The 21,482-nt window shown below is 34.3% G+C and overlaps 1 protein-coding gene across 1 annotated transcript; it reads right to left on the reverse strand.

Annotated features, from left to right (window-relative positions):
* Positions 1-15,269: 15,269 nt before the first annotated feature.
* On the reverse strand, positions 15,270-18,467 carry LOC127869838 (uncharacterized). The gene is made up of 4 exons (XM_052412498.1): positions 18,462-18,467; positions 17,628-17,820; positions 17,264-17,392; positions 15,270-16,923 (listed from the first exon to the last, which is right to left on the reverse strand). The coding sequence occupies exons 1-4, from the start codon at positions 18,465-18,467 to the stop codon at positions 16,094-16,096; spliced, it is 1,158 nt and encodes a 385-aa protein (XP_052268458.1). The 3' UTR covers positions 15,270-16,093.
* Positions 18,468-21,482: the final 3,015 nt, after the last annotated feature.

Raw genomic sequence — 21,482 nt, forward strand, 5'->3', positions numbered from 1 at the left:
AAAATCATTGTTCCTTATGGCCATTGCCGAAATTTCAATGCCAGATGAGGTGTGGTAAAATAGATGTTTGTGGATACAAAATGCTCGTTTTCATTAATATGGTACCATTTTAGTGTTCGTGTGTCGTATGAATAGATATATTCGCATGGAATTTATTGTGGCCACAAATAAATAAAAACGACCATATTGTATCTACAAAAATCTATTCAATCATACCACATATAGCGTTGACATTTTGGCTATTGATAAGGAACACTCATTTTTTAGGTGTTAACTTTATTTTACGAAATTTTTGTTGATTTTGAGCGTAATAGAGACTATAATCAAAACGAAACTTAAGCTGCACCAGCAAGAGGTACAATTTGTTGTTGTCACTTATTTAATGAATGAAACAAATTACATAGGACACAAAACAGTTATTATTATATACAAATTATGATTAAACAAAAATAAATCATAAACTCGACTAAATATGTGTCACTGCTTTGGCATTGTCTCACCAATGACGAGTGATTTAAACCCGTTTAAATGAACACTTAATGTGTAAGTGTTTCAATTGAAGAGCAATGGACGACACTGCACTTTAGCTTAATTGCCTTTGAACTACCAAATGGCTGGTTGCAAAAAATAAATAAACTGAGTTGCTACTGTTTCAAGTGCAATGAAATGAAACTTAATCTTTTATCAAGAACATCTAGTCTTCTTTATTATAAATAAATACATAAATGATGTTTGTAAAAGGAAAATACGTTTTTCATGTTAATTAAATGCCCTTAAAACAAGACAATTTAATATAAGGAATACAATGTTTTGCTCATGACATAATCTCAATGAATTTACACAGTACAGGTCGTTCCATTTACAGACAGTGAAGTTATTTATATAACCAGCATTCTTGATTCGTTTAATATTTATTGATGATGTTGTTTTATGAACCAACACATGTTATTTCAACGAATCATAGAACGTTATTATATTGTGTGACTATTTAGTACCATTGAAGTCACTCGTGTTACTTTTTTAAATATTAAAACTAAATATATGTAATCGAAGGCATAGTGCACAATTAAAAGTAATATTTTTTCAGTTATCAAAGAGCGTGTATATGTATCGTGGCTTGTGCTATTTGTAGTCACATGTAAGGTTCCGCCTCTCGTATGACATTGGAAAAGACAGACCATCCAATATATACATACGTACTCAATAGTTTTATTTTATAGGTATTGTTCTCTTCTTCAAATATGTAACAGTTGATAGTATGGATCAGTTATAACACCAAATAAATACTTGTATTGAGACGCCGATTGAAAGAACAAAAGATGGCAACGCGTGTAAAAATTGTACACATGAAGCCAAATATTGCTACGTCAGCGATTTGCAAGAATAACCAAGATGTGATCTTCATCTAAGACATCTGAATATAGTTAGAGTTAAATATATTTATAGGAAGCTAGACAAATCTTGAGAAAAATGATTTTATCTTACCTCTAGTCGTTTGCTTGAAAAGTAACAAATTGACTGCATAGTACCTGACAATAAAACAAATACAAGTTTTAATATAATATCATAAAAAAAGTCAGTGCCTTAGAACTTTGAAGTAGGAACACTTAACATCAGAATCAACAACACACTTTATAATATATAACGCTATATAAACATTAAAACACTGCATTGCCCCTCAATTTTAGAGCTTTCCAAGGGAATATCTATTGAATTAAAATGCATAAACATATTATCATGAAATAAAATCACTAACGCAGAAATAGTTTATGATTACTCACTAGAACAGCAAAATTTCAAACGAGCGAGGTACGTTAAAATGAATAAAGCACAGCAAGCATCGATTTTTTCCCGTATTTTTTTGCGAGACACGGCGTCTTATAGAGGAAACGTTATTTGTTTGGTACGATGGCATAAACTGCCGTAGGAAATATTTTGAAGCGGTGCCAATGACATTCGCTAACGAAAGTAAAAACGTCCAAACGTAATTATCCCTTGCATGAAATGCTATTGCTAAAAAATTTCTATTACGTGATATATATATAACGAGCGTGCGAAATAGCTTACACTTGTGAACGCTGCTATTGATCAATGACACTTGTCTAAATGTAAGCCATTGTGTAACTAACGCTCGAAGCACCTCGTTGTGGTTTCTGTCACGTGACACTGCGATAGCTATGACGTACGCACGCAATAGCTTAAGTTGCCCATGCGGTAATTGACCAATGAATCTAGTCAAAATGTCAAAATGTGTTTCTAGTCCAATGAGCATATTGGTATATTTTTGACAATCAATTATCTAAATCATGTTCTTATTGGTAACCTTTCGCGTGCGTAATGTAATTTGTATTTTAATATGTTAATAAGAAATTTAACATTTTGTTTATTTTATTTAATTCGCATTTAAAGTTAACAGGGTGTTAGTCTAAACGATTGTTAATGTTTTCAAGTCTGCTAAAATGCATTATGTGACGTATGTGCTAAATACGCGCGTCCTGTTTTGTATTAGATATGACATTCACCTGTCTGTGATTTATCCGTGCTTTAATAGTTGTAATAATAGCTTTGTCATCAAATCTCAGTCATAATTACAAGTTGATGCTTATCTGTTCATACCACGTTGTTCAAAAAAGTCATTTACTTGTTGCGTTTCTTGAAAAAAATGTATTTTATTTTTTGTTAATGCTACTGTTATATTATTGCAATTGCGATGCACATGTGATTAATGGTGCCATTTAATATTGTTTCATTTATTAGAATTAATAGTAAAACGTTCGATGCGTAGTGTTCATTTCTCAAACAAAATGAATAAAAACAAAACAAATCTGTTCAATGTATTCAAAATCCATGTAATTGTTAATCACAAAGAGGGGGCAAATCGTCGTTACTCGTTAACATCATGGAGCAAATCTCAAGAAAAAAGCAAAGGCAAATAAGCATTTGCGTTATATCAAAGTACAGGTTTAGAAATTTTAAGAGTTATTAAACCAACGCTTGGTTCAATGCTGGTCAAAGCTTTAATTAATTATTTGCAAGCAATTGTGATCTGATTTACAAAGGCGACAAAAACACGTAACTTTAATATTTATTTGACTGAAGTAAATATTCAGCACTTCCATTTAATTAAATCCTGGTATTAATTTAAAACACACGTAATGCGCATGAATAATTATATATTTAATTTTCTGTGTTATCTCAAGTCCAGCTTATTGATTGCAAACCCTCTAAACCAAGGAATTTTACAGAAAGGGGGTATCTTATTACATTTCTTTCATGTCGAGTCCAAGTCTGTAAGTAGGTAACAAATTGCTCTCGTTTCTTCTCGCACTATCCCGCCTTTGGTGTCGATTTAGTTTGCAAAAATGTTTTTCATTGTGGACAGTGTAATGAGTAAACATAATGCATTTTGAGTTCATATTTCACTCTATCAAATAATTTATCTTCGGTTTTGATCCAAGATGACATCCACGTTGGATATTTGTGTTGCTGACGTCTCGTCTCGTCTTGATACGCTTGCTTCGCTTTCAGAGTTTGAATGTTGGTTTTAGTCTCATGATTCCTACAAAAGAAATATAAACATTGTAAGAAAACAAAACAATAAAGTTATTATTATAGTTTAAATATGAACAATACTATTTTTTAAACGTTTTATCTTTCTTATTTACATCACAAACAAGATACGTTTGTCGGCATGTTTTTAATTGACCCTTTTGCGATTGTTCCGAATATAAAGGCAACATGTTTTCTGATTATGAAAAACACTTGGAAAATGTGTATTTTGAGAAACGCTAGATTGCAAAAAAAAGTGGACGGAGTTATATTTGCAAGGCGTACTCGACACAAAGGTCAATATCGGTCGGGTTATACAAAACGTTTTGCGCTTAACAATAAAAAGATTGGTTTGATGCATTTTTGACGATGCTGGAACAGCGTCGTCCAAGGTTTGATAACCAGTAAAAAAAATCTTCAAAATTGGGACCTATGTAAAAGACCGAGCCAGTCCGATTGAGATAACTCGATTTTTCAGTTACTTCCCTTTGCATTCGCCACTGCGTAGGAGATTGCTCGTTGATTTTCATTGATAACATTCTCCTAGCAGAGTTGTCGTTCGTGTTGATAAAGGTACATTTTAATAGAACAGCATATCCTGGGGAAACAGATTCAATAAGTGTATCAGAAGGTTAATTTCAAATTAGTTATTTTACATCCATTTTATTTTTATGGATCAATGAAACAATTATATATTTTCTCTATTTTGTTTGATATTTGTTCTCGATTTAGTAAATAAATTGCGAATAAAAACATGTAATATTAACTTTTTACGTGATCACAAAACTAAAGAATGCGAACAATTTTGAACCTGCAAATTGTAAACGCTGCACTGCTATGATATATATAGATATAGCAACATTTGCTGGCGTAATCGTCTGTCCCGCTAGCGCAGTGGTAAGGACGTTCTCTTTTTCACCTTTACGACACCGGTTCGATTCCCGCTCCCGGCGCAATGTTATATTTTGTCTGTTTTGTGGTCACCATTCCGGACAGGTGTTTTTTTCCGGATAATCTCATCCCCCCCCCCCGCAGCATTTGACCATATGAAACATTAAAAAGTATTTCAGTACAAAACAAATAGCTGGAAATTGCAGCTATCATTCAAAATTCGTCCCAACTGTCGTCAATCTAATCTTATTAGGTAGGAGTGCTGGACACACTCCGGGTCCCAACATTATGCAGCCTCAGCGCGGAGGTAACTCATTACCTTGGAAAAACACAAATACACAGACTGAGTGCAGCCTAGTCGCGTATAGACTCAAACAAGGCAACAAACTCAAGTGCGGGCACAATCATTTAAAATTTAGATATTGAATACGATATTCTAACAGAAATTTCACAACCACCTAAGTGTAGATATCATGTTTGATATTTCGTTCGATTGTTAGATTTCAGCATATACATGTATAAGGTCATTTCGCTATTAGTTAACTTATCCATATGTTCGTGGGCGAACTCGGATAGTCAAGTGCTCATACGATTGAGCTCACATGGTCCGGCTATGTGCTCATACCTACTTTCGAGAATCATCATGAAGGTATTGCCATACTAAATGAACAAGAATGTGACCCGCCTCCCAGTTTCGCTCAATGGGTCAAGTTACCCACGGGTACTACTTCCCCGTACCCCTAATCTTTTTTTCGTAGCAAAAATGTTTCGTACGCAAATTTTTTTCGTACCCAAAGTTTTCGTACCCAAATTTTTTATCGTACCCAAATGTTCGTATCAACATACACAATTGTGGTGATATAGATAGACTTAAATTGATGTTTTATATCCATCCTCTTTAAAAGCATCGTCACACCAGTACTGTCAGTACTTTGATTTTAATTGTATGTTTTCAAGAGTGTGTATGTGTCAAAATTAAACCGTCTTCTATTGCAGTCAAATTTTTATTGATACTTAAAACTGTTATAAACTTGAACGAAGAGTCTTATTTATGGTAACATGATGTCTGAATGTCGATACAGTAGCCATTTATAAGTGCAGATTGTGTTCATTTGTTCTGTTTAAACATCTTAAACTCGTTACTTTTTATACATTATACATGGCTGAAGACACACACACAAGACAGGGCACAGAATCACACGAAGACAGAAAATAGACATTAGACACGAACTATACAAGGGACACACACATTAAAATAAATTAAAGTTTATAGTTTGACAACATAGAAGTTACCAATTCTACACTTATAACTACTAGTCGTTGTAGCCGAATATTGACTTGTCGTGCTTGCTTTGAATTTTGTTGCTTGTCGTGTTAGCCAAATTGTTGGTGTACATTAAAAATGTCATTAGATGGTGTTTTAAGATATTTTTTTCGGACAAAACACATTTTATATGGAATTATTCATGTCCGCATATATTAGTGCACTGCAAAAAGGAATATAAAACGGATATTTACGAGGATTTAAAATGTGCTTGTCGTGCTTGCGTGCATTGTAACGTAAAATCTAGGAATTTGACTCGAATGATAGACTAAACTACTCATCTGGTGTGAACTATTTACATAACCGAGAATAGTGCTCAACTTTACCCTTAGCCTGCGCTTTATTTCGTCAAAAAAGAGTAAGTAATAAGATACTTACATTGATTTGAAGTTTCTTAGCGGAGGCAATGTTGACAATTTTCTAACGTGCTAACCAAAATGACGTCACGGACCACGTGGTATGGCCACACTGTAATAGAGACTTTGCCAACGTTAAATTGTCTCCTACATGTATATCGTTATAAAAATGTAGGCGACTTGTACAGACTAACCTAGAAATAATAAATCTTAATTGAATATGTCAATAATCTCTCCAACCCTCCAAACAACTGTGCTTCAATTTGAAAAAAATAATTATTTTTCTTCAGCACCGCAGATAAAGAATCTAAAAAATACCAGCAATACCATTTAAAAATAAGCTGAGGCTATAGAGTATCTGGCTTTGTAAATGTGTCTGTTTAATCATATATCTCTGTACATGTATGTCCTGTTCGACCAATGTTACATGTTTCGCCCATTTCAAGCCCGCCCTTTTAGTTCTTAATTTTATCATGCGTCATTCCGTGAAAAAAATCATAAAATAAAAGTCTCATCGTATAGTCATGGAAAATCTGCTTTTGTCATGTGTGTTATTTGACAGGGTCAACTAGGGGTAAGCTTAACAGTAATTATCCCTGAGGAGTCACCACCAATACGTAAACAACAATGGCTCAATGTTGTTTGTGTTTTGTTTTTATATAATTTTTAAAACGAAGTTGAAAAAAAAATATTGAAAATGATAAAAATAAAGAATAAACGGATTGCATATAGACCGGTGTGTCGTTTTTTGGCTAGGACAAATTGGACGCTTTCGCTGGTTTATTTTGCAAATATCTTACAATATATGAGTATAATATATCCATGGTAAAATAGGTGAGTTTATCTGCTGAGGTTTTTCGTAAGCATTGTACTTTTTCAACTCGTTATTGAATTTGCAGATCTATTAAATGGATCTGGTAAATTCTATATCAAATTATATATCAAAGCATTGAATTATTTTTTGTTACAGGTTCAATTTATCGTATTGTGCATTAATAAAATTGTGGAATAACAATAGCGGCTAAGTGGAGCACGCTATTTATTTGGATTTCAGCAAGTAAGAGGGTATTAATATATATCATTTTAAATGTAATACCATCTCAAACACTCAATAAAATCAAGAGGCATGTTTAAAGTAATACAATTTTAAGCATTTTAGCGCTTGAACAGTACATGCCAATACAAACAGCAAATGAATTGCAATCCTACTGACATGTTCTAGTCTAGTTGCAGGATCTTGCTATTTCACGTATGCTTTTTTCGCAATCAAACTCCATAATCCATTATCACCCTTCATCGACTTTTATTTAAAAAAAGTATTAAACACCATTTTCATGCCAAATTGTTGCCTTCAATAACTTGGCATTGAGGTTTTTCCCAATAACACATAGAAGGAGAAACAATTTAATCACATTTTTAATAACAATATCAATCGGTGTTGAGTCATTATTCCGAAATGTTCTCTGTGTGTCTAACTCAATACATTCAATAATATAACCGCGACATAGAAACCATTCAACTGATTCCCGAATAAAATAATTCAAGTCATTGTATGCGGACTTGACAAAACTAATCAATGCATTTTTATACAATAAGTAAACCAAACATATACATAAAGCGACAAAATCAAAGCAATTCTGAATATTTTGCTTTATATAACCATGAAGTCGTTGCACATGTACTCGTATGCGCACATATTTCGTTCAAATGTAACTATGAACAAACATGCTCGTATTGACTGTATAATTAAGGCTATTTCGAGCGTTGTTTATACCGCATGAACATGTGACGGTTGTTATATGATATTTTGTAATTTTCTAGTCACGCGCAAACGCGTGTTATGGCATGGATTTAAAAATAACAAAATTCTTATAATATAATGAGATTTAGAGTTATTAGAAGCATTAAACCCTGGAATACTTAATGATGTTTTCTATAAATAACTTATTATAATGAAATGGCGTTTTAGACACAAATATAGCACAAAGCTTTAAACTTTTAATGTTCATGTTTTAGAATGATTGTTTACTGCCGAACTTGAATACAAGCGATAGGCAATCTTCTTATATATACTTCATATAACACAATTTTGTCTTTTTGCATTATGAGGTGTTTTGTTAAAAAAATGCTATGTAAATATAAGTTATCTTTCTTACCCTTAGACGTGTTGCATATACTCGGACCATTTATACATATTGAAGGATTTGTTTAAGCTTGTGTATTTCGGTATTATAAACTGAGCACATAGCATAATCAGTGCAGACTGTCACTATTATATGTGCTCAACATAATTGCGTCTAAAAATTTCAATCAGTATGTTTATCATTAACTCTTATTAAGTTAATTTTTTTTGCTTTTGCCGTTAATTGTTATAAAGTAAATTATTTATTTAATTAATATGTATGAAATATACTTTAAAAGAGCAATCGATACACTTTATTTATGTAACGTATCACATTGTATGCACACATAATCAACAAGCACAGCATAAATAAAAAGACACACCAGAACACCAATATGCACTTACAAAACCAATAGACTCAGCACACGGACAAAAACACCAAACACACATACTTACTTATAATGGGGACCTCGTCGTGGTTGATGTAAAGATTTTGGTAAAACACACGTCCATTCGTATAAAAATGAAGTGTTAAGATGTATTAACCATCTTACGGACAGAGTGACATTGGGGTGTGTTTACGATGTTGTTGTGAAGTTATTGTGCAATAGCCATTGATCTCATTGGATTAAATGGACAAATTAAAAGTAAGTGCCAAACATCGGTATCTGTATTCCATTCATACCAAGTGCTGTAAAACTAAAAAAATATAATGACTGACTTTTTAACGAATACACTTCTTTAGTGGAGCGTTCGTTGATCAGAAAAAATGCATTTAAGCTATAGTAAATGCATATGATTACAATGTACACACAATTGCATTATCTCGGGAAAGCTAGACAATCTACCTAAAAAAACTTATTTTAACGCCGGTAATCTTTCAGCACAGAAACATAAAAATTGGCATAAACGCAGCGTATGTCATCAAGTGATTTCCTCTTATGTCATGAACATAATTATGTTCGTTTGTCCAAAGGCGTTAGTAGATCATAAAGATCTGCTATTGGTAAAAAGACAATACGTAAACAACACGAAGTCGGTGAACGGAGGTGGACCATTAATAACGTTCTAATTAGTTGTGAAGAGAAATAACTTCCAGACAGAAAGATTTAATGCGTGTTCCATGCTATCAAGCTCATACAAACGGGTCGTTACGTCAACGACTAATATCCAGTAAGTGAACAGTCGGCATGATTCCTCTTACATGGCTGTGTTTAGATTGTTACAAAATGACATATGTGTGCCAAATGAAAAAGATTTACCGATAAATACATATGCTGTTATTTTCTTAAACATAATCAAAGTATGGTCTCAAAACATGTCACGCACGTACTGAATAAAATTGTGGTCACCGCTCCACGGCTCGGTCAAGATTTGGTGAAAACCCTGTCCATTAATATATAAATGAACTGTTTAAAATGAATTGGCCATCTTTATGACAGCATAAAACGGGAGTTTGCTACAAATTTTGCTGTAAAGTTCATGTACATGTTCATGCAATAGCCATTGATCTCCCTGGAATGGACAAGTTAAACGTGCGAATCAAGCATTGTTTGTTTATATTTCTTTTGCAACAAGTGCTGTTAAACTGAAACATAATATGACTGCTTTCTGCACGAACAACATATTGTATTGGCCCGTACGTTAATCAGTACAGATGCACTTAAACTATACTAAATGTATATGACTATGGGGTCGTAAAACAACATAATTGCATCATCTTGGGAAAGCTAGAAAATCTACCAAAATACATTTTTATAGTGATCCGATAAATTTATCTCCGGAAATCTTAACACAGCACAGAAACATAAAATTGGCATAATGTTAGCAAATGTCATCAAGTTATGTCTTCTGTTATTATGCACATTTATTATTTTCTTTTGTGTAAAGGCGTTAGTAGAACTGAATTCTGAAAGACAAATCCTATAAGGATGCGCTATCGGCAAGAAGGCAATACGTAAACAACACGTACATGTATCGGTGTACGGCGATGGGCCATTAAAAACGTCTGCGATTTCGTATTTGAAGAGCAGCGGAAATCCCAGTACATGCATCCTAATCAATAGCATTGTGTTAGGAGGTTCGCATTTGTTGAGAATAAATGAATATCAGACAGAAAGATTTGACCCATGGCCCACGCTCTCAGGTTTATACATACTGTTACCTACGTCTACTACCAATTTCCTGTAATTTAAGAGTTGGCATGCAACTTCTTACATAGTTGTAGTAAGATCGTAAAATAAATGCATATGTGCATCAGAAAGAAAGATTTGTCGATCATAACGTAGGCAGTTATCTTCTTAAACATAGTCAAAATACAAATCAATCCTTTACCAAATTTTGATAAGAAAGAATGTGTCTAAGCTTTTTGTAAATCTGTTTATGTCTTGTGATCTCACTCATCGCAAATTTGTCAATTAACTATATGTTGGACGTTTTTTTACATATAACGTACACTGCAAAAATCATTCTACAAGGGTTCATTGCCCTGTAACTACCACATATATCGTCTGATCTGCATCAGCCAGATTGTTAATTCCTTCGATTCGATCGGCTTTGTGGTTCTTTCTGTTTGATCATATTTATGTATATACCATCCATTAAGATTTCACATCTCTCGTCAGTGAATTACTTACTTATTGAAACATTTCAGACTTAAACTGCATTTAACTCAAAGGAAAATCTAGATGAAGATTATGCGATTTCGGGACCGGAATCGAGAATGGATTACGCATTATAGTATTATCCTACTATAATAGGACTCACGCAAAACAGAGCATGTACCAGCCAAATATCGTAACAACCTACTACATACAAATGAATCTGCGTTTTTTATTTGCCCGATTTCCATGGATCGACACAAAGTTTTTTATTTAGATGCTACAAGCATATAATTGGTGTAGCAAGACTATTACACATATCGGACACCATATGAAAACAAAATGTGTTACATTATAACAGTAGTTAGATTAGTCTGAGTAGATTCATTTTTCGCAAGAACTCATATACTATTTTATGAACAAATGAACCCAACTATTCGTAAATAAAATGCGTTTTATTTATTTAATGCATGCATAATTACAACTGACTCAATAGGAATAAAAAGTATTTTATGACTAAGGTAATTCGAAAGTACCATGAACTAGACATGTTCCTACCAATATTGATTTGCATGTATACAGACACTTAGTACGATACGATTTTCTCTGATATGTTTTTCAAAGCGGACTATATTTGTTTTAAATTTATGGAGTTAAACTTTGTCGAGTTTTATGTCGGTGTACTATGGAAGCGTATATGGTACACCCTGGTGCCGTGATGATGTCAACTTTCTATGACGGCATTATATGAAAAGGTGTCATGGCGTAAAAAATAATTCATCGTGTCGACTAAAACTATGATGTCAAGTCATTTTCATAAGAGCATGACGCCAAAAATTATGTTGATTTGTCGACTTAGATCATGTCGACCAAATATTTTTTCGGGAAAAGCCGGAAACATTTACGTCGACACTTTAACTTAATGTCTTTATGGCGAGTAAAATTAAGAGGAAAAACCTTCAAAACTATGACGACATACCATGCTATTTCACAGTAAGTCGATATAAACTAATCCGGCATGACCATATTATTGGGGTGTACCATATTCTTTGACGGCATGATATAAAAAAGGTTTCATGGCGTAAAAATGACTCATCGTGTCGACTAAAACTATTGTAACCCAGCCAAAAAATTCCCCGACCGCCACGTGGATCGAACCCGGGACCTGCCGGTTCCAAATCAGGCAGACACTCTACCGCGTCGCTTAAAAAGCTAGCTTATATAGCAAGGCAGTAAAAGTTCCCCTTATACCGAATCCTGCTACATACACCCCCCTTTAATTATGAAATTCTTCCACGAATTTCTCATTGCCATGACAACTGTGGGACGTCTGACACACATGGTGGTATTTTTACGTTGGGCGCCAATGTAACCCAGCCAGAAAATTCCCCGACCGCTATGGGGATCGAACCCGGGACCTCCCGGTTCCAAATCAGGCAGACACTCTACCGCGTCGCTATAAAAGCTAGCTCATATAGCAAGGCAGTTTAAGTTCCCCTTATACCGAACCCTGCTACACTATGATGGCCAGTCATTTTCACAAGAGCTTGACGCCAAAAATTATGTTGATTTGTCGACCTAGATCATGTCGACCAAATATGTTTTCGGGAAAATCCGGAAACATTTACGTCGATATTTTAACTTAATGTTGTTATGGCAAGTAACATTAAAAGGGAAACACCTACCAAACTATGACGACATACCATGTTATTTCACAGTAAGTCGATATAAACTAATCAGGCATGACCATATTATTGGGGTGTACCATATACGCTTCCGTAGTGTACGAAAATGCCCTGCAAAGAATGACATTATTGCGCCAAGACCGTTTAAGTAAACCTTTGCTAGTTATAGACGATTCGTAAACAAGTCACGCTGATTGTGTGAAACGCGAAATGCCAAAGATGTACTATTATTGAATCTATTACATGAAATGCTAAACGCTACAACACTGTTACAAAAATAAAAACCTTTAATTAAATTTTTGCAAAATTGCAGCTTTATGTGTCAAATAACTGCACAAATGCAAACGGAAATAATAATTCACTTAACGAATACAATGGGCCCCTGTTAAATTCATTTCATTGTTGACTTTGTTTAAGGAAAGCGTAGTAAAACGGGTTTTTGCGTTTTATTTCTGTCTATCAAACAATTTAACAAATCTTAAATGCAGATAAACACGGTAAATTGTTGTACTTTTACTTTGAAAATCACAGTTTAATCTAATCTTTTCTTCGATATATATTTTTTAAAATGTATATTGCAAATACTTGCTGTGAGAATTGCAAATTTCTACATGTCGGACCTATCTAACGATAACACACGTTTCATTTCATATGACGAGGCAAAGTGTTACTGACACGGCTCCATACATTCTCCTTCCGCTTTGATACAGTGTTAGACAATGAATATTGGGCAAGAGAATAGCGTAATTCGGGCAAAACTTTGCTGTGTCACACCGTGAGGGATCAGTAAGAAGCCGCGTAACGATTATATTTACCGATTACGATGTTTTCTCCAGCACAAACTTAATAAGAGAATAAGGTTAGCTATTCAGTATTAAATGACCTCATCATGTTTTCTAACGTGACGTTACTTTATAATACTTACCTAATATGAAAGGGTATTAAGTTAAATACACAGTCAGTTTGTGACCTTTTCTGTGATCAGATAAGTATCTAGATACTGTCAAAGCCATACCAGATTTTAACCTGTAGAATCGCTCTTTCATGCTAACGTTAATTTCGCAAGTGTGTTTTAAGCTGGATAAGATTTATTTATGTTTAACATAAATTATTGATGCTCTTTTGTGAATATTATGTCTTTTAATCTAATGATTATGTCCCCTTTGTAAGAAATTACACGTTCCGGAAGTGTATGACTGATTTAACGATAACGTAAAATAAAGATATTTGCAATGCGATACAGGATGACTTGATGTTGAAAATTATCCTTAAGTTTTGTGGGAATCATAATCAACAACAGCAGCTCCATCAAGTTCACCACCGTTATCGCCGTCATCATGACGAGTATACTCATCATCATCATCTTCATCGCCCACATCGCCATTATCATCAGCAGTATTAGCAAAAGAAGTAGAAAAAGAAGAAGTAGAATAAGCAGAAGTAGAAGAAGCACCAACATCATAAACACCTACAGCATAACGTAGTCGTCTTCATTGCAACCACCGATCGCAGTAGATGCAACAGCAGTTATTTCAAGGTCATCTTTTGTAGTCAAGGCAAATGTGAAAGTGTCAAAAGTGTCAAAATGTCAAAGTTGAAAAAGTGGCAATATAGCGTGCAATCAGCGTCCTGTCAATAAATATCGTGTTGTCGCAGCGCATGTTAACAGATAATAATCAGTTAGACGTTATCGTTTCTCCATTTGTACTTGAAGACAACATGCAAGTCAGACAATTAATTCAGAGCAATTAATTTTAAAATGAACGCAGTTATGAGTTAACGTTTTACATCGTATGTCAATTTGATACAATTGTCACATAGTTTCTTTTTTTTTGTTAACAGTGAATGATATAGTCTACGCAAAGAATAATGTATTTTAATTAAAGCGGCCTAATCACGACACTATAAAACGTTCCGCCCATACGTTATTATAAACAGTGGTTAATTAATTATGTTCATATGTCAACCGACAAACTGTATTTACCAGGTGGTGTCTTATGATAAATAGCCACCTGTAAGCACTAACAATTAATTAATTATCCGAGTTGTTGGAATGTGTCTAAAAATAATACATTAAGTATCTACCAGTAAGATTTTATATTATTTAACATTTAACTGTATTTAGAGGTTAGTTGAATATACATGACAAACAAAACATATCGAGGTTATTGCGTTTTAATTGACTTGTTCAAAGATTTTGTTTAAGGTAGTGCACCTCTAATGGGCACATATCCAAATATAATCTAATTAATTATTTTCTTAATCAGCATCATTTAACTGAACTACATGCAAATTTGTAGGTAGGCTTTCCATGCTTTTTAAAAAAATATACCGATTTTTTCAAAACCACCCCCACGCTCGGCTTTTGTCCAGTTTATTTTCACCCCTGCGGTATATAAAAGTTCCATAATTCATTCAAATTTCCAAATATGGGCATGCAGTTGGTGTGTACAGATGCTGTTAAGGTGTTTAAAGTATAAACAAGATGAAATAAGTATTCTTTTACAGACATTTATTTTTTTTTAATTTTTATCTATGGAAGAGCGCCATGAAATATGAGTGATTTCAGCCAAGTAAAAATTGGGTCGGTTAAAAACAAAGTGTCATAAAATTCAAAATAGTATCATTTAAGTCATATTTAAAACTTAGTTTTTATAGAAACACTATATACAGCTTAAATACCAAGAAATAGACAGATTTACCGTTTACCTTTTGAAATAAAAATAAAATTGCAACATGCATGGTTCATATTGTTTTAGCAGAATATCACCCAATTTAGCCATAACGTTGTTTTAATTTAAAAAATTGAAGAATGTTTATAAAAATTTCAACATATTTTATGTAAAACTATTGAGTATGAATAAAAGCAGTATTATTAAGCTATCCAAAGAAATTATTTTTAGCATACAAGCATATCTAATTCTATTAACTGTAACTGAAGAGGCTATATCGACAGACGCTGAAGTACCAAAATTTTCACAATTCAAGCCAATATATATTTACTATCTACTTTGACAAAAGCTTCTATCAATAACACATATTATAAAGCAATTTCCCTATGTTAGATCAATAAATTATTACTATATATCCAATTACATTGACTTTCTATATACAGGTATATACATCAGATATAGGTAACATAGAATACAAGTATCAAACATTTTGCTTAAAAAGCAATGATTATCAATGTCATTCCCTCTCTTCTGTTATACTCGACTGTCAAAGTTTTTGGCATTACACAATTATTATCCCCCGCCATAGGCGGAGGGATATTGTTTTGGTGTTGTCCGTCCGTCCTTCCGTTCGCCCGTCCTTCCGTCTTTCCGTCCGTCCGGGACAATATCTTGGAAGTGCTTTGGCGGATTTCATTGAAACTTGGTATGAGTATATATATGGATAATAGGAGGATGCAAGCCAAATGACATTGTACACCATCTGATAATAACAGAGTTATGGCCCTTTGTATCTTGAAAAAAATGCTTTTTGTGTGTCCAGAGTATTGAAAGTGTTTGGCGGATTTCATTGAAACTTGGTATGCGTGTCCAAAAGCATATTGGCGAGTGATATTAATTGAACGAATTTGCTTGTTGATTTTCAAAATACAAAGCTATTTTCGGAACAACATCTTCCAGCACTTTCTTGTTGGATGACACTCTTGGAAGGCCTTCCGAATTGTTCATCTTAAATACGTCTCGAATCGCATCTTCGCCCCCACGACTATGTAATGTTTTGAGATGCACCAGTTGTAATCCCGAACCAGCAATATTTTCAGCAGTTGGTCTTTTAAAAATACCAGCTGACACTAGCGGGCTTAAACTTGGTAAGTTTAATGCCTTTGCGTTGTTGAAGTCCATGTTCATGGACACGGCACGAGGTGAGAAACTGTGAGCCATCAAGTCCCCAGCTGGAAGCTTCTCAAACTGGACTAGTTTTCCCAAGGCGACAACATCTGCTATAGCGTTATGAGCATCATATGTCTCACCTAGGAGGGTTGACACGAGATCAACTTGCTTAAGTGATTGCTTTGAATATAACTTTCTAAACACAGACATTGAATCAATAAAAGCACATGTAGATATCTTTTCCAAATTGCCGCCTTTCCTAAGAATGGAAACCAAAATAGGGAAGTCAAATCGTCTCCCATTATGAGCAATAAGACACACATTTCTGAATCTGGATACCCAAGTGATGAATTGCTCAATGCCTGATTTGAGTGGAACTGACTTCACAACTTCACCATTAACCGTCATTTCGCCATTGACCATGGCTATCCCTGTAATATCGGAGGCTTCTCTACCAATTTCAATAGTAGGTTTAATATATGTTTGGAACTCTGACCCCGACTTCAATTCCGTGGCAGCAATCTGTGTTATCTGGGGTAACACTCTTCCTTCAACTGGAAATAGTATTGAAAAAGAAAAGAAAAAGAAATGTATGAGACAATACCCCACTAGCTCCAGGTCCATTGGGGATGTACAAAACAGTTATTATTTTTTGTGGATTCAACGCTACACTTATACATTTATAGATCACTTTTTACCAGTTTGTTGCGGAGGAAGACCCCTCTTGTTACCTCCATCAAATTTAATCACAAGCGGACACTTTGGTAAAACCACTGTTCCGGTAAGACAGCTAGATGACTTCCTCATTTGAAAAATTCAACGCCGTGTGAGGGTCAAACCTACATCATCCAGTGCCTAACACATCTAATGTTGCAATTGTAAAGAATAACTTACTCAGACCAGTTGTTTCTAAGTCAAAAGTTATGACTGTTGGCTCCCCGTTGACCTTTACAGGTTTGAAATTTGCCTTTGGTATAGGGTCAGGAATGGTTTCTGTGTCAACATTTTCCTCGTGACCAATGCCTGCAACACAACAAACAATTTGAAGTAAGTGCTTACAATCTGAAGAAATATGCATCATTGCTAAAGTAATTGATACACATTCTCAGCTAAGTTTATTTCTACTTGGATCGATACGACAGTCCCAAATTGTTCAACCTCCTGTAATCGCTAAATATGATACATAAAGATTAAGAAGCTTTATCTAACATCACATATAATTAACGAATAACATAAAATTACAGACAACAGTATTTACCGGACTGATACATGTCTCCCTCCAATGCTTCTTTAGCCCCCTGACTTGTTGTGCGGTCTTTCTTATTTTCAAGTCGCTTTCTTTTTGTAGATGGTTCGCGAGCCTTCGTCCCTCGAGCATGGCGTCTCTTCAAGCACTTGTCTGCGTGGGTTACTGTATGCACTCCCGGAGAGAGACCCAGCTTTTTGTAACCCTATTTTTAAATATTTTTCACTTAAATTAAAAGGTACACAATTTCATTTTGTTCTTACATGTTTTTAAAAATTTACTGTTATTGAAAATATCACAATTTGGATAATTATACACTCTTCATTCTGAAGAAATACTGCTTTACTTTACAAATGTATCGTCTGGTATAAACTTTAATGAAACAATTTGATGTTCGCTGTGGTAGGTGACCTATTGCGTATCCTGCTCATTGATATTTTATAATAAATGAATTTCAAGTAGTATTTAATATATATATATATATATATATATATATATATATATATATATATATATATATATATATATATATATATATATATATATATATGAGAGTCCTTTTCAACTCTAGTAAAAATTTATTACTTACTCATTCAAAGCTTGGACATCAGGCATGTAAAACGAAACAATAACTTGAACAAAAACTGGATAAACAGCAATCTGAAATCAATAAAATTATAAAAACAACATTTTTCAAGCTATGATGCTCACCCTGATTATTAATTGTATAAAACTATTTGATTAATGACATCTTATACTCCAAACATAGCTAACACACCATTTGCCAAGCTGGAATTACTCCCTATCTTTATAATATAATACTGAATCAAATAAGACAATACAAACTCTCATTTCAGAGTTTCCAGAGTAGATTGAGGATTACATGCTTGTTTTTTATATGAACTGTGAAAACGAATTGTATCACCCAACAATAATAATACACTGTAACAAGTGTTCCGCGGTCGAAGACATATGCCCCCCCCAAACGTGGCCTTGACCGTGACCTTTGACCTAGTGACCTCAAAATCAATAGGGGTCATCTGCCAGTCATGATAAATGTGCCTAGGAAGTTTCATGATCCTAGGCTAAAGCGTTCTTCTTGAGTTATCATCCGTAAACCATTTGGTGGACGGACCGACAGACGGACCGACAGCCATGTGCAAAACAAAATACCCATTCTTCTTCGAAGGGGGGCATAAAAATAATAACTGAACTTCAACATGTTGAAAACCAACTAAAACAAAGTACCTCGGAGATATTGTATCTTCCTTCATTGACAAAGGCTGCTGTGGCATGTACACGGTAGTCGAGACTACACGAGTTACCATAGTGGTGGCTTTTGGGTGCTCTCAGTGTAACCTGAAATTGTGACATGTAATTTTATAAAATACTTGACACGTTAACTTGTAGCATTTAATATCAGACAACTACTACACTCCCTTGTTTTACACCTTATGCTTACTAACATGATAATAATATGTAATGATTTTATTCCGCAGTAATATTTGTTATTAATTTTAGAACTTGGGCGTGTACCTATGAGTCTGAGTGTCTGGTTTGTCAGTCATTCAATAAATCAATAACTACTTACCTCTTTATTAGCGTGTTCACACTGCTGACTGGACCCCAGATCAATGTACTGATGCGCATGTGTAGTGTAAGGCTTGAATAAATCTTGAAGTCTCTCACGTAGTGAGTCATCATGAAGGGAAGTCTTGTAGGGAAGACTGCGGTGGATGTTTTTTTCTGTTGGGTTTCGTTTGTAGCCACAAAAGCGTGCTTGGCATAGGCTGTGGTCACCGAACTGGTGTGGCACAATTCCTTTCAAATTCTCCTCCATTCCTGTTGCATCTCCTTTATTCTTAGAAAAGGCATACTTCAGACATTTTTCTAGATGAGTAATTGTGGCTTTGCTTATTAACATACCTTTTTCAGATTTAAGTTAATACAGACTCTTGGTGAAATTTTTAACAACATGATTCTTGTCAAAGCGTTTTTTCATTGTTACATTTAGGTCGGATTTTAATTTTGAAATCAGGGTGTTGTCACCATCCCCTTCCAGGTACTCCACTGGTGTTCCCTGTTCTGACAATTCCTTCACCCCTTTCACACCACTAGTGGCCTCCATTGCTCGAGCACTGCCAGTATGATTCCTTACACACCTGTGAGGGCGAACTTTCTGCCCAGGCTTGTTTCGCCGCCACCAGCTGCATACGCCACACAATCTATGGCCGACAATTGCTTTCACCACTTCCCATTCAACAAGTCTCCTCCCGATTTTCCAAGGCTCATTTACACTTTGAGGTACATTATCACTGGTAGAAGAATATCCATGGTCAAGATTAACGTATTTTGAATCATGTTGGCTCATTGAACGAGTCGAAAATCGTCCTTTTTTGTCCCGTGACATCTCCGTGCAGCCTCGCGAAAACATGTTTTATTCGCCCACTTTCGGTTTCGAAGGTCATAATCGCGAAATCACGTTTACATTTTTTTCGTATTTTTCAGATGATATTTGGATCAAAGTCAATAATTATTGTGAAAATACTGTATTATAAAGGAATTACGTAAATATACATCACAATTTTAAGTTTGAAAAAAATATTATTCATCTCTCGGAAATAACCGATCATTGAAGATCGGCAATGATCGTAAAATAAAACGCGGGAAATCATTAGAGGTGCACTACCTTAAGTTTGCACATGTAGTCAACACAACTCACGATATGAAGCATATTTGAAAGCACTCACAAAAACATCACAAATACAATGTTGAATATGGTTAAATGAAAATACTTGTCATAAAATGATTATTGCAATAAGAGGACTACTACACTATGACATTGTGTTTTGTTAGGGTAACTAAGCTTTTATAGTCAAAATGTGAAATATGGGAATTTACATTATAACAAGCCTCTAACTCGACTCATTTTTAATGTTTTGCCCTTTTAGGCTTTATCAGACAAGACACACTATTATTATAATAATTGTTATTATTAATAACATGTTCATGTTGATCACAATGATACAGATGGTAGAAGCATTGCTGCTGCTAGTGATGATGACGGCTATTCTTGTTATGATGATAATGATGATGATGATGGTGATGATGATGATGATTATTATTATTATTATAAAGTTGGTAAGGTAGTTGCTTCTACTGCCGATTATGATGATGATGATTGCGGTGATGATGATGCTTAATGACAATGATGATGATGATAAGGATGAGGATGATGAGGGTGATGATGGTGAGAATGATACTGATGATGATTAGGAGGGGGAGGAGGAAGAGAATGTTTATTTTGATGATGATGATAATTGAAATGACTTCTTCTATAGATACTACTACAATCAATGCTTGTATTTATATTATTATAATAAAAGTCGACACATTTCATAACAAAATGTTACGATATTGTAGGTCATTTCCATGAACAACATATTTGTCGTAGATACCCGATCCATGGGCAAGCATTTAGTATAAAAATAGAGTCAAATTTAACATAAGTTAGATTCGGCTAGACTTGAAAGATAGCTTTTGTCGATACATTTAGACTTTTCGCCGAATTCATAAACTATATTCTTTGAAATTTTGTAAATTGAAAACTGGTATAAAATTCAATAACATCGCATTACTTAGTATTACCATTACTGTACTATATAGACAAAATTAATTTTGAAACAATGTTACAAAATACTTTATTGTGAATTGTATCTATTGTGTCGCCGTCGCGAATAACGCTACACATCCCAACAAGAACAACTTGCAATAAAATATCATTCACCAGTTAAACAATTCTAATCTAAATTTTATTGCGATTGGTAAAACAAGATAATATTCATAAAATGAAATTTGATGCCAAAA

This window comes from Dreissena polymorpha, chromosome 2 (assembly GCF_020536995.1).
Source record: "Dreissena polymorpha isolate Duluth1 chromosome 2, UMN_Dpol_1.0, whole genome shotgun sequence".
Lineage (NCBI taxonomy): Eukaryota > Metazoa > Mollusca > Bivalvia > Myida > Dreissenidae > Dreissena > Dreissena polymorpha.